The sequence below is a fragment of the Peromyscus maniculatus genome, chromosome 6 (assembly GCF_049852395.1).
Source record: "Peromyscus maniculatus bairdii isolate BWxNUB_F1_BW_parent chromosome 6, HU_Pman_BW_mat_3.1, whole genome shotgun sequence".
Lineage (NCBI taxonomy): Eukaryota > Metazoa > Chordata > Mammalia > Rodentia > Cricetidae > Peromyscus > Peromyscus maniculatus.
Genome location: NC_134857.1, coordinates 89,166,743 through 89,179,256, shown reverse-complemented (window position 1 = coordinate 89,179,256; position 12,514 = coordinate 89,166,743). Strand labels below are relative to the sequence as shown.

At 44.9% G+C, this 12,514-nt stretch overlaps 1 protein-coding gene across 7 annotated transcripts in view; it reads left to right on the top strand.

Annotated features, from left to right (window-relative positions):
• The window catches only part of Gpsm2 (G protein signaling modulator 2), a 58,955-nt gene that overhangs the window by 29,411 nt on the left and 17,030 nt on the right, over positions 1 to 12,514 (top strand). For 3 of the 7 annotated variants that reach the window (XM_042279741.2, XM_076574833.1, XM_006979456.4), the window contains exons 2-7: positions 1,232 to 1,536; positions 9,224 to 9,445; positions 10,015 to 10,150; positions 10,635 to 10,777; positions 11,672 to 11,795; positions 11,900 to 12,015. In XM_042279741.2, the coding sequence (XP_042135675.1) occupies positions 1,481 to 1,536; positions 9,224 to 9,445; positions 10,015 to 10,150; positions 10,635 to 10,777; positions 11,672 to 11,795; positions 11,900 to 12,015 (797 nt within the window). In that variant the 5' untranslated portion in view covers positions 1,232 to 1,480. Of the gene's footprint in view, positions 1 to 1,231; positions 1,537 to 7,189; positions 7,504 to 7,947; positions 7,970 to 9,223; positions 9,446 to 10,014; positions 10,151 to 10,634; positions 10,778 to 11,671; positions 11,796 to 11,899; positions 12,016 to 12,514 lie in introns of those variants that run through there. The other 4 variants (XM_042279740.2, XM_042279742.2, XM_076574834.1 and 1 more) reach the window with 4 other exon arrangements.

Here is a 12,514-nt window from a genome sequence, read left to right as displayed (position 1 = left end):
TTCATCTGATGCGCTGCTTCTGTGCTCTGTCTGGGCGTGGACCAGCTCTGTGTTAGGGCTTGTGCTGATTCCTGTCTGCCCATTGGTGCCTTTAAGTCTGAAAACGGCTTGGTCTTTGTTCCTTAGATTGTATCTGCTCCTCTTTCCTTCTGGTGTGCCTGTTACGTCTGTTAGAGCCTCTCGGCTTGTTCCTTCTTGCGCTCAACTGCTCTGTAGGGCTTTTTCTTCTACTCATCTGTTTATTTTTCTAACTATGTCTGCTCTGCTGCCTAACTAATAATACATAAACATAATCATACATCGGATTATGAATACCAATCTTTGTGGCAGTTCATTTCATAACAGCAAAAATAGGAATGAAGGTGTTTACAGTCTGCCCATCAGCAGCAGATTGAGAAATACACTTGCTATATAATGGAGTGTGATATGGAGATAAAAATGGGCACATTGTAGCTATGGGCAACAATGATTTGGGTGCATCTCAGAAACATAATGTTGAACAAAACCCTAGAAAGCGAAATGATGTGTTGCTTAGGGCTTGTACACACTTGAGGTAAAGTTGTTAAGATAACAAGAGAGTCCATTCAGACATCATCTGACAGCGGAGTGAAGGCAGAAGTTGGGGTATCCAGGAGAGCCTCAGGGTGGTGGGGTGCACGTTGTCTTATACTGGGTTGTGTTAATTAAATATTTTGTTCTCATTCTTTCTCATATATACAGATTTCCTAAATTCTTTTTGTACCTATTTGATATTAATGCAACTATTTTAAAGAACTTAAATATACTCAGAGCATATGAATACAAATATAATTTAATTACCAGTGTGGTATCATTGAAAAAACAGATTTATAGAGTTTAGTTGACTTATTTAGATAAGTGTTGGATCTTTACTTGATTTGTTAATAGGCGTTTATAAGAGCTCAAAGCATCATGATCTTATTTTCAAATATTAATCTGATACATTGCTTTTGCTCATGATTGCTAATAATTCCGTAAGATAATTATACTTCAAACCGGTGTTAAATTGAAGTGCAGGTCTCAAGCAAACATCTTAGCATCACAGCCTTGCTTCTAATCTCTGTGGCAGCAGTCCAGCCATCCGCCGTGTCCGTAGTGCCTGGCCTGACCCGCAGCCGATGGCCTTAGCTCTTGATCGTGTACAGCTCACGTTACTTTAGGTTAATCTTTGAAAACAGGACCTCCAGCAAAGCATCTTGTATTCCTTTTACAGAAATGTTGCTGAAGTGCTGCTGAAGGGCCAGAGATGCAAGGATCTGGGACGCATTTGCACCTTTAAGCTGTCTGGCCCTGACCTCCTTTCATTATTAATAAGGAAGAAGCAGGAGCTTAGGATGTATTAGCACCAGCTCATTGCTGTACTAACCGGACAGTGCTCTGCAAACGCCTCTGCACTCTAAAGAACTCTCGACTGGCGCAGCACACAGTCATTTCGCACTTTCTCAGCTTATACTATGACTCGATGGAGGGAAATTTGATAAGCATGAGGGAAGACCATTCTTTTCATGTTCGCTACAGGTAAGACTGCTGCTCTTAGCGTGTGGCTCTTCGTCTGTTTAGACATCTCTCTAGCGCTTGTCCATTTCAGTGTTCAATTTCAAAATTCTCAAAATATGCCAACTAAATCTATTCTGCAAGCAGTTTGGTGGTGGTGGTAAGTTTTGTATACTTTGGTGGGAAAACGGTGGTAGAGACCAGATGTTCTGTAACTTATTAATATTCTCTGGGAGAACTTCTGAAGAGCTGCTTTGTATTTTGTAACTTGTGCATTGTAAATATAAAAATCTGTATCTTCAGACTGTCGTGGGTAATGGTTGGATGAGCTGTTGTGACAGTTTCTAAATGGTGGTCTTTTCTAGTTGGCCTTTCACAACAGACGGGTTCAATCAAGTTGGAAGAGTAGATACTTTCTAAACATGGCAGATCAACAGGCAGCGTGATGTTTGGTAATGAAATACTAATGACATGTCTGATAGGAACAGAGCAAGCATATTTCTGTTATTTGACATTTATTCTAGAAGTTCTGGTCCAACCATAAAACAGTGACTCAGGTGATTATGTAACAGAAGATCCTTTCTCAAAACGTGTTGATGAAACAGACACCAGAAGTTCCTAGTGATGAGGAGAATTCAAATCAGTGTCTGTCTCTCTGTTTCCCTCCTCAGGGGGATTGAATCCATGGCCTTGTGTGTGGTAGTCAAGTGCTTTGCTACTGAGTTAACAGTCTCAGCACTCAGACTCTTCCGTGTGAAGGTGTTTGTACTAAATCCTCCATCACCCCCCCCACCCCACCCCACCCCACCCCACCCCCGTAAGGCAAGGTTTCTCTGTGTAGCCCTAGCTGTCCTGGAGCTAGCTCTGTAGACCAGGCTGGTCTTGAACTCACAGAGATCTGCCTGCCTCTGCCTCCCAAGTGCTGGGATTAAAGGCGTGCGCCACCACTCAGCCTTTATTTTTTTTTAATCCTCCATTTTTTCTTAATTATTTATTTTTATTTCATGTATGTTGTGGTTTTGCCTGCATGTATGTCCGTATAAGAGTCTTGGATACTCAGGAACTAGAGTTACAGATGGTTGTGAGTTGCCAAGTGGTTGCTGGGAGTTGAACCCGGGTCCTCTGGAAGAGCAGTCAGTGCTCAATCCTCCATTTCCTAACATGCATTTAATAGGAGATTTATACTGTGAAATAGATGGTTTGTATTAGGGCATGGTGCCAAGAAAGGTTATATAAAGTTAGGGTTCCTCCCTCCTTCCCTCCTTCCCTCCTTCCCTCCTTCCCTCCCTCCCTCCCTCTCTCCCTCTCTCTTTGTGTGTGTGTGTGTGTGTGTGTGTGTGTGTGTGTGTGTGTGTGTGTGTGTGTGTGTGTTTGGGCCAGGGGTGTATACGCCATAGTGTATATTTGGAAGTCAGAAGACAGTTTGTGTGGATTGATTCTCTACTTTCACAGTGTGGATTCTGGGGATGAAGCCCAGGTCACTGGGGTCGGTGATAAGCACCATTGCCCACTGGGCCACCTTACGGGCCTAAAACTCATGTCTTTATACATGGGACTTTTCTAACCTGACTACCTCCCAGCCTAGTAAGGACATCTTTATGAAAGATTTAAAAACATCTCAGGCTGGTGAGAGCACTCAGTGGAAAAGGCACTTGCAGCATAAACTGGCAGCCTGAGTTTAATCCATGGTGTGCACTGAATGTCCGGAAGAGCTGACTCTCAAGGGTTGGCCTCACTGGCATGCGGTGGGACATGTGTGCAAGTGTGTGTATGCACGCAAACTTACAAGATGGGGCATGTGTGCAAGTGTGTGTATGCACGCAAACTTACACGATGTGACTTGTGTGCAAGTGTGTGTATGCATGCACACTTACACGATGGGACATGTGTGCAAGTGTGTGTATGCACGCAAACTTACACGATGGGACATGTGTGCAAGTGTGTGTATGCACGCACACTTACACAATAAGTAAATGTTCTTTTTTTTTCTTTTTAGTCTGAGGCATGATGGCTCAAACTGTAATCTCAGCGCCCAGGACTGAAGCAGGGGTATTGCTGTGAGTTCAGCTAGCCTGAGCTACATACTGGGTTCTAGTTTAGGCTACAGAGTAAGAGCTTGTCTCAAAAAAGAAGGAGTGTTTTCAGATAAAGGCCAGTGGAAGGCATTCAGCCTAGGGCAGGCACTTACTGTGAAGCACCTGAACCCCAGGCCGTGCCTCCGCAGACCTGAAAGCTCACTTCCCTCCTTGCCACGTACCCTGTCTGCGGCACGTGCTGCCACTGTGTAGATCCGTCTGCCCATCCGCACCTCCCGCCCTGCAGTGGTTCAGGTCCCCAGTCTCCCTCTCTACTCCCAGCATTGCCCACTCTTACCTTCCAGGAGTCACCTTAAATTTGCCACTGGGGCTCAGTGAAAACAGAGTTAACCGTGCAGCCCAGGGTGGCCCCTCGATGCTGGGAGCCAAGCTGAGCACAGTGTGAGATGCTCCCCCTCTGCCTTGGTACCTGGGCTGTACACTTTCCCTCTGCTCTTCCCCATGTTGGCGTGGAGCTCTGCACACTGTGCAGGATTGTGTCTCAGTGTTTTTGCTAAGGTTGTGCATGATGACTTGAATCCCCTTCCTGCTGCCTTGGTTTCGCTCATTCTACTCGGTGTCTAAGATTCAGCCCAGAGGCCCTGATGGAACCTTTTCTGAGCTTCTCAGTTTGCCCCCTTTGTGACCTGCGTATTCCTGTCTTAGCACAAACTGTAGTTAGATGGAAGGCTGTTTTTCCTTCTTTACCTCTCCCTTGTTTCGTTGGTTGTTAGTGCCTCGGGCCGCCCAGTCGCTTAGCATTTGTTTGGTTATGCATGCCTGTTGAACTTTGTAGGCCATAACCATCAGATGAACCAGGAACACGGTTATCTGTCCTTTGATCGTTGTAAAGAGTGGTGCGTCCGCCCTCTGGTCTAGTAAAGAACTTAGAGGAGGAGGACAGGATTGGGCCCCTGCCTGTAGGGAGATCTTAGTTTTCTTCTTCTTCCGTGACAGGTCAGACCTGACTTGCACACTGCTTTAGGACTTCACCGAGGAAAGACTTGTAACTGTCTGTAGTAAAACATACCGAGCAGCACACCAGACTCCATGCACAATCTAACACCGCATTCTGGGGAGTGTAGGTTATGTGCAGTTTCAGGTAACGATGCGAGCACTGTGTGTTAGTGTGCCCTGTGCCATGTTCGATCCATCTGGTTCCTTCGCTGTAGAATTCCTCATCTATCCCTCAAGAAGTTTCTATAGTTCAGTGACAACAGCTTTGGAGTATTTCCCTAATAATTGAGGAAGCCCCCCTTCCTGGGGACATCAGAATACTTTAGGAAATACTTCACACCTGCTTAGGAACACGTGTGCTGATAACAAAATTGAATACATTTCTAAACTTTAAAAAATCATGGTTGGCTTTAGAAAATTTTAAGTGTGATAAAATGACCCCCCCCATTTTGAGACAAGGTCTTACTGTGCCCAGGTTAGCCTCCAACTCCTGAGCTCAAGTGACCTTCCTTACCTCTTTCTTCCAAGTGCTTAATGATATTAAAAATACTTTCTAGCAATACACACTAAACATTTGTTAGTGAAATTATGTGCACTTTGGAATATACTTCAAGATAATCTGGGGTTGGAGTGAGATTGGGAGTAGAGGTGAAACATTGACTATTGGCAATTGCGAAGTTGAAAGATGGATACATTGTATTCATTACACTGGCTTCTGTAGTTCTGTGTTCCTCTGGGGCCTGTCCTTGTTTGTCCTTGTCACGTGACTAACAAACACTTAAGCGCTTTGATATCACAAGGGTCAGACTGTTGCATTCAAGTGAAAGGAGTCACTGTATTTTGTGATTATAAATATTTGACTGAGTTTAGGGAATTTGTCATAATATTAACTTGTCTCCTCATAATATATATAATAGAGTCATAGAATGTCTCTGCGTTAACAGTCCCCTAGATAGTTTTGAGTTTTATCTCAGATGTTAATTAACATAATAACATTCTCACTTACGATCTCAGGACAGTGATGTAGGTCAGCAGGGTTCTGGTTGACTGTTATGGTCTCTGGTGATAATTACATCAAATGTCTTCCAAACGTGTGTACTTGGGCTAAGGAGATGTCTTAGTGGGTAACGTGGATTACAGGCATAAGGGCCTGAGTTCAGGTCTCCAGTACCCGTGGAGTGTAGCTGCTGAGTGTGGGAGCACATTTGTAACCTCAGCCCTGGGAAAGCAGAGACCACTGAGTCCGGAGCTCACCAGCCGGACAGTGTAGCCAGGTTGATGAGCTCTGGGTTTAGACTGTCTGGGACAGACTGGGGCAGACTGTCTCAAAAGTACGGTGGAGAGCGATGAAGATGACACTTGACCTCAGTCCCTGACTTTCCCAGCTGCAACACACAGGCAAGCAAACACTCACATCCATGCACACACAAATGTGTAACTCTTATGATACCATTTTGTCTCCAGCAGATATACCAGCAGACAGAACACACCCATATACATAGAATAAATAAAATAAATTTTGTTATGTATCATGTCATTTGGACTGATGATATCATGTTGTATAAAAAAACGTACAAATCCAGAAGGTCGTGTATTTGTCCTGGTGATACTTACTGTATATGTATGTTTGCTTTATATGGATGTAGGCAAACACACAGGTCTTGTTTGTGAATGCCTTCCACGTGACTACTTCTGTTTGTCTCCGATGTCCTGCGTGACCCAGTCACCCAGGATTGAGATCACTGCTGCCTGACCACCTCCCTGCTCTCCCCCTCTGTGGAACTGTGTGCCGTGCGTGGTGGCATGTAATTCCTTCTTCTTTGTACAGTTTTATTTATGAGTATGGGTGTTCTGTTTGTGGGTTTGTCTGTGTACCACATGCCTAGTGCCCAAGGAGGCCAGAAGAAGGTGTTGGATCCTCTGGGACTGGAGTTACGGATGGTAATGAGCCACCATGTAGACGCTGGTAATCAAACCCAGGTCCTCTAGAAGAGCATCCGGTGCTCTTAACCACCGAGCCATCTCTCCAGCCATACTTGTCATAGCAGTCTTTTGCTGCTCTAAATCTCCTTGCATAGACATCTTGTGAAATTGTGGAAATATACACTGACCTTCTGTTCCTAGAAGGGAAAATGCTTGATATATATTTTTACATAATTAGAATGTTTAGGTTAAATTTTTAATAGGAAGATTTTTATACACACACACACATATACATACACACACTTTTTTCTCTTTTCCAAATGTTTCTCCTTGATAATTCTTAGGCATTCATTGGTTGGGGTATTTAGACAAAGACAGCGAGTTCAGATATCTCATCTAGCAGTTTTCATGTAAAGGGAACTTTTCACTTGGGAAAGACAAGAAAAGTTATATTAATTTCAAACCTGCATATAAAGAAATGTAAATAGCTGCTGTGGTGGTGCATGCCTGTGATCCCAGCACTCTAGAGACTGAGGCAGGAGAATCTCCAGTTCAAGGCCAGCATAGGCTACATAGTGAGCTGACTCAAGAATAGGGAAAAAAAATCTACAAATAACAGCTGACTAAATACCTGCACAAGACTGGGGCATCACCATTCCATCATGGATGGGGGAGGGGCTGTGAGACACCCCCCCCCCCCCCCCCCCCCCGCGCCTTTTCCTGAAGGGCTGTGGACAGTTAATAGTTGCTAGGAGACAGGGGGTCATATTCCCAGTAAGTTGCCCGGCTAAGTGAATGACCCCCTGCTCATGCTCATTCAAGCAACCCTAACTAGATTCAGTAGGGCACCAACGCCCTTACACACACACACACACACACACACACACACACACACACATCATAAGTGTTACACTCCCACCCAGGAAGCTAAGAGGACTCCTTGTTGGGAAGAAGAATGGTTTGGCATCCAAGGGAGGGGGTAAGAGAGGGTCAGGGGCGTGAAGTACATTGTATATCTGTGTGAAATTGCGAAAGAGTAAGTAAATTGTAAAAAATATAGCTGTTACGTTTCGGATTAGACTGATTTAATCTGTCTGTGTACTTAGTTCTCCCTGTGTCTAATTGATTTCACCTAATGTTGAGACATGTTAGAGCCTTGGTTACATGGACTTGGGTTGGTTTATAAGTTCATACATGGAAGTTACTGCTCTAGAACCAAGCAGTAGACATTGCTTAAGTCTTTTGAATTGTTAAGGAGAAAGATACCTGAGTAGAAAATTGAAAATTCCCTGTTACAGATTGCGGGTAAATCTGCCTATTCTAATTCAGGAGTCTGTGTGCAGTTGGCTCTTAGTTGATCTCAGTCCATACTTTCCCTAGTTCCATCAGGTTTCTACTCTACTTTTACAAATCCATTTTAATGGGTGGCTCTGAGGACAGCCTGGCATGTCATTCTCAGGAAGAGCATACTCCTCCTCTGACAGCTTCTCACTACTCTAGAGGTACCGTCTAGGCCAGGTTGGCTGACCAGCAAGCCTGTGGACCCTTGCCTCTCCAGTGCTGGGTGACAAGCATGTGCCGCGCCTGGCATTTTTACATGGGTCTGGGGAATGAAATCAGGTTCTTTTGCTTGCAAGGCAGGTGCTGTACCAGCTAAGCCCTCCATCCCATCCCGGAGATGTGTGAGCTAAGCCCTCCATCCCATCCCGGAGATGTGTGAGCTAAGCCCTCCATCCCAGAGATGTGTGAGCTAAGCCCCCCATCCCCCAGCTGTGATGGCTAAGCCCCCCATCCCCCAGCTGTGATGGCTAAGCCCCCCATCTCCATCTAAATTAATTGCTTTCCAGGAAAGCTTCTTGATCTTTAGTTCTCTGGTAATCAAGATATTTTGTTCCTTTATTCAATTACACTAATTGCTTGTGTGCTGGTAGGAAATGAAAAGGAGTGTGTGTGTGTGTGTGTGTGTGTGTGTGTGTGTGTGTGTGTGTGAAGTACGAGACTGAGAAAGGTAAATGGAATAATGGACGGTGGGTGGAAACACTACTTCAGATAGCCTCACTAGTAAAGTGGGTTACTCTGGGTGGGCCACTTATAATGAACTCCATAAAAGATATTTAACGACCCAATCCCAGAGACCTGAGGCTCAGAGAAATTTGAGTAGGCACATTAGCTTCAAGTTGCTTCAAGTAAGCATTTACTTTTTATCAGTAATTTGTATGTAATTCAACCAAGAGTTGGTCTGCTCCAGAGAAGCCACAAAGTCCATGTTTATGTAGATGTAACCAATCGTCTTATTAAAATAAGAAACACAGAGCCAATGTAAAAGAAAAAGCCGAGAGGTCAGAGCTCAGAGATAAAATCTTACCTCCTGCAGTGCTCCTAGCTTCCCCGAGAGAGAGCTACTTCCTGTTTGTCTGTGTTTAAATAGTCTTTCTGTTCTGCCTTCTCATTGGTTGTAAACCCAACCACATGACTGCCTCATCACTGCCTGTAAGTACCGCCCTCCAGGTCTTAAAGGCGTATGTCTCCAATACTGCCTGTATCCCTGAACACACAGAAATCTACCTAGCTCTTCTAACCATCACACTCTTGGCTATGGCTCTAATAGCTCTGACCCCAGGGCAACTTTATTTATTAACATAAAATAAAAATCACATTTCAGTACAAATAAAATATCACCATACGTTTACATTATTGGGAGTTCATCACCGGTATGGCTGTAATGTTCCAAGTATCTGTCCTATATCATTTTGCAGAATGGAAGCTTCCTGCCTTGAGCTGGCCTTGGAAGGAGAGCGCCTGTGTAAATCGGGGGACTGCCGGGCTGGCGTCTCATTCTTTGAAGCTGCCGTTCAAGTTGGAACTGAAGACCTCAAAACACTCAGTGCTATTTACAGCCAGCTGGGCAATGCCTACTTCTACCTACATGACTATGCCAAAGCCTTAGAATACCACCACCACGATTTGACTCTTGCAAGGTAATGTCAGCTTCTTATAGTCTCCCTCTCTCTAAATTAACTTACTTAGCAAACAAACAAACAAACTTCCATTCTCTTAAAAAACCAACAGTGTATTTAATGACTTCTAATTTAATGGCATTACTTTTGAAAACTAATTTTTAGGCAAAACAGTTTAGTTGAACAGTAATTAAACAGCCCTAGAGCTTAATCAAATGGTTGAAAATTAACTGTAGAAGTTTTTTTATTATTTAAAATAGGTTTCAAGATTAATGAGTTTTATCTTAACTATGCCTCTTCTCTTCTAGGAAACCTGTTCTTTGACTTCTCTGTCTCTCTCTCTGTCTCTGTCTCTCTCTCTCTTTAGGTTTGTTTGTTTGTTGTTTGTTGTTTGTCTGAGACAGAGTTTCTCTGTGTAGTCCTGGCTGTCCTGGAACTCACTTGGTAGCCTAGGCTGGCCTCGAACTCACAGAGATCCACCTGTCTCGGCCTCCCGAGTGCTGGGATTAAAGGCGTGCGCCACCGCCCGTCTGTATCTTAAGATTTAAAGATAGTTTTAACATCATTCACTTTTCACATTTATGTCCTAGGACTATTGGAGATCAACTCGGGGAGGCCAAAGCCAGTGGCAATCTTGGAAACACCTTAAAAGTGCTTGGGAACTTTGATGAAGCGGTAGTGTGTTGCCAGCGACACCTGGATATCTCCAGAGAGCTTAATGACAAGGTAATAAAGACGGGAGGCCAGATGACGGTTATTTCACTGAAATAGTTTTGTGTTCCAATACTGCTTCTGTAGTTTATCTATAAAGTAAAAGAGAAAACAGATTTAAAAAAAAATAGAAAAAGCAAATAGCAAAGGATCCTTCTTCGTGAGTAAAATCATGTATTTGACCCTCTGTGGATGGCACTGGGGATACCTCTTTTCCTTGACAGTAGTACTGAGGATGTTATAAACATGGGGACTGGCACGATGGCTCAGTGGGTAAGGGCGCTTGCTGTGCAAGCCTGGTGATCTGACTTCAATCCCGGGAACCTGCGGAAGGGCGGGAGGAGTGAGCCCTGGTCTCCACATGTGCCCGGGGTACACGTACTGCCACACACATCACGCACACACACACAGCACTAACACATAAATAAACCATGAGATAAGCAGTGTAGCCCCTGGCCTCTGATTTCAGAAAGTAAGCTTTGTTGATGTCTCCATCTAGGTGGGAGAAGCGAGAGCACTCTACAATCTTGGAAATGTGTATCATGCCAAAGGGAAAAGTTTTGGTTGCCCTGGTCCCCAGGATGTAGGAGAGTTTCCAGAAGAAGTGAGAAATGCCTTGCAGGCAGCCGTGGATCTCTATGAGTGAGTACAGACTGTGTGGGCCTGTGAGCCTGGATGCCTCCAGGGTGTTCTTTACTCAGTAGTAGGTTTCCAGGTCTGTCAAAGATGGAGCAATAGCCGGGCAGTGGTGGCATACCCCCTTAGTCCCAGCACTCCGGAGGCAGAGGCAGGTAGATCTCTGTGAGTTCAAGGCCAGCCTGGTCTACAGAGTGAGTTCCAGGGCAGCCAGGGCTGCACAGAGAAACCCTCTTGGAACACAACAACAAAACAAACAAAAAAGAGGTAGGACTCGTGAGCTGGTCAACTGACTGTGGTAGCACACGCCGGCCCTACCAGTTTCAAAGTCCACATTCTGAGTTCCAGGATGGCGCAGTGAGATCCTGTCTTTAACAAAACCAAAAACCTAAAACAAAAGCTGGAAAAATGATAGGCTAACGGGAAAACTAACCATTGGAAACAGTCGTTTAAATGGTACTGCAGTGCCGGAAAACTGCAGTTTCGCTTCAACTGCAGACCAGTGCCCCTTAGTGGTGAAAGCAAGAAATAGCAGTGCTTAGTTTGGGGTAAATTTAGTGTTTGGCCAGTACTATTGCCTGGCTATGGGGCTCCAAGCTCATCTCTTGCTGACTCTGAGTAAAGACCAGATGTTCCAGTGAATAAAGAATTCCAGTATTTCATTACTGCCCACCTCAGAATGTACCTCTAAGATTTTGCCACTGTAACTATATGCTGACTTTTTTTCTGATACAAAAAAAAACTCTGGGGCTGGGAGTATAGCTCAGTGGCCAGCACTGGCCTAGATGCGCTAGGTCCTGGGTTTAAATCCCCAGCTATGAAAAAGAGAAATTCTGTCTGTCAATCAACTAAGAACTTTCCCCTAAACTTAACAGTCTCGTCCCTTTTTGTCATCATTAGGGAAAACCTGTCGTTGGTAACTGCTCTAGGTGACCGAGCCGCCCAAGGACGAGCCTTTGGGAATCTTGGCAACACACACTACCTCCTCGGCAACTTCAGGGACGCGGTTATAGCTCACGAGCAGGTAAGCAGAAGGCCTCGGAGCCAGAGCGTTTCCTCCGTCGGGGTGGAGGGCCGCGATCGGACGGTCTTTGGTTCTCTGTGTCTGATGAAGTTTTTCTGTTCCAGCGTCTCCTCATCGCAAAAGAGTTTGGAGATAAGGCAGCTGAAAGGAGAGCGTACAGCAACCTGGGAAATGCGTACATATTCCTGGGAGAATTCGAAACCGCTTCCGAATACTACCGGTTAGTCAGACACTTCCGTGGGTAAATGTAAAATGAGTAACTGTGCATCCTGGAAGAGCACATTGGCTTTGGGGGTGAGACTCGTTGGTCTCACCGGGGGTGTCACTGGGTGTGCGCCAGTGTCAGGGCCTAGGCTCCCAGGCCTGTCTCGTCATCTGTGGTAGGCAGCAGGATCTGGATTTGGGGGTGTCGTGAGAACTGGGTGAAAGGATGTGTTCACTTACCCGGTCGGTACACAGTGCTCAGGAAACATCGTCCTCAAGTGTTATTTTTTTCCTGGGAGTCTCACCTGGTGGCCTTGAATTTGCAATCCTCCTGTCTCTGCCTCCTGAGCGCTGTCATCGCAGGCCTGCATCATCAAATGTAGCCTTTACCTACTACAACAGCAGCAGTATGACGTCCTTAGTGTTTTTTTTATTACTTTTTATCTTTAAAATGTTTTGTTTAAAGTTCTAATCTTCTAAAGTCCTGTATAAACCTGTTCAGCATGTAGGGTATG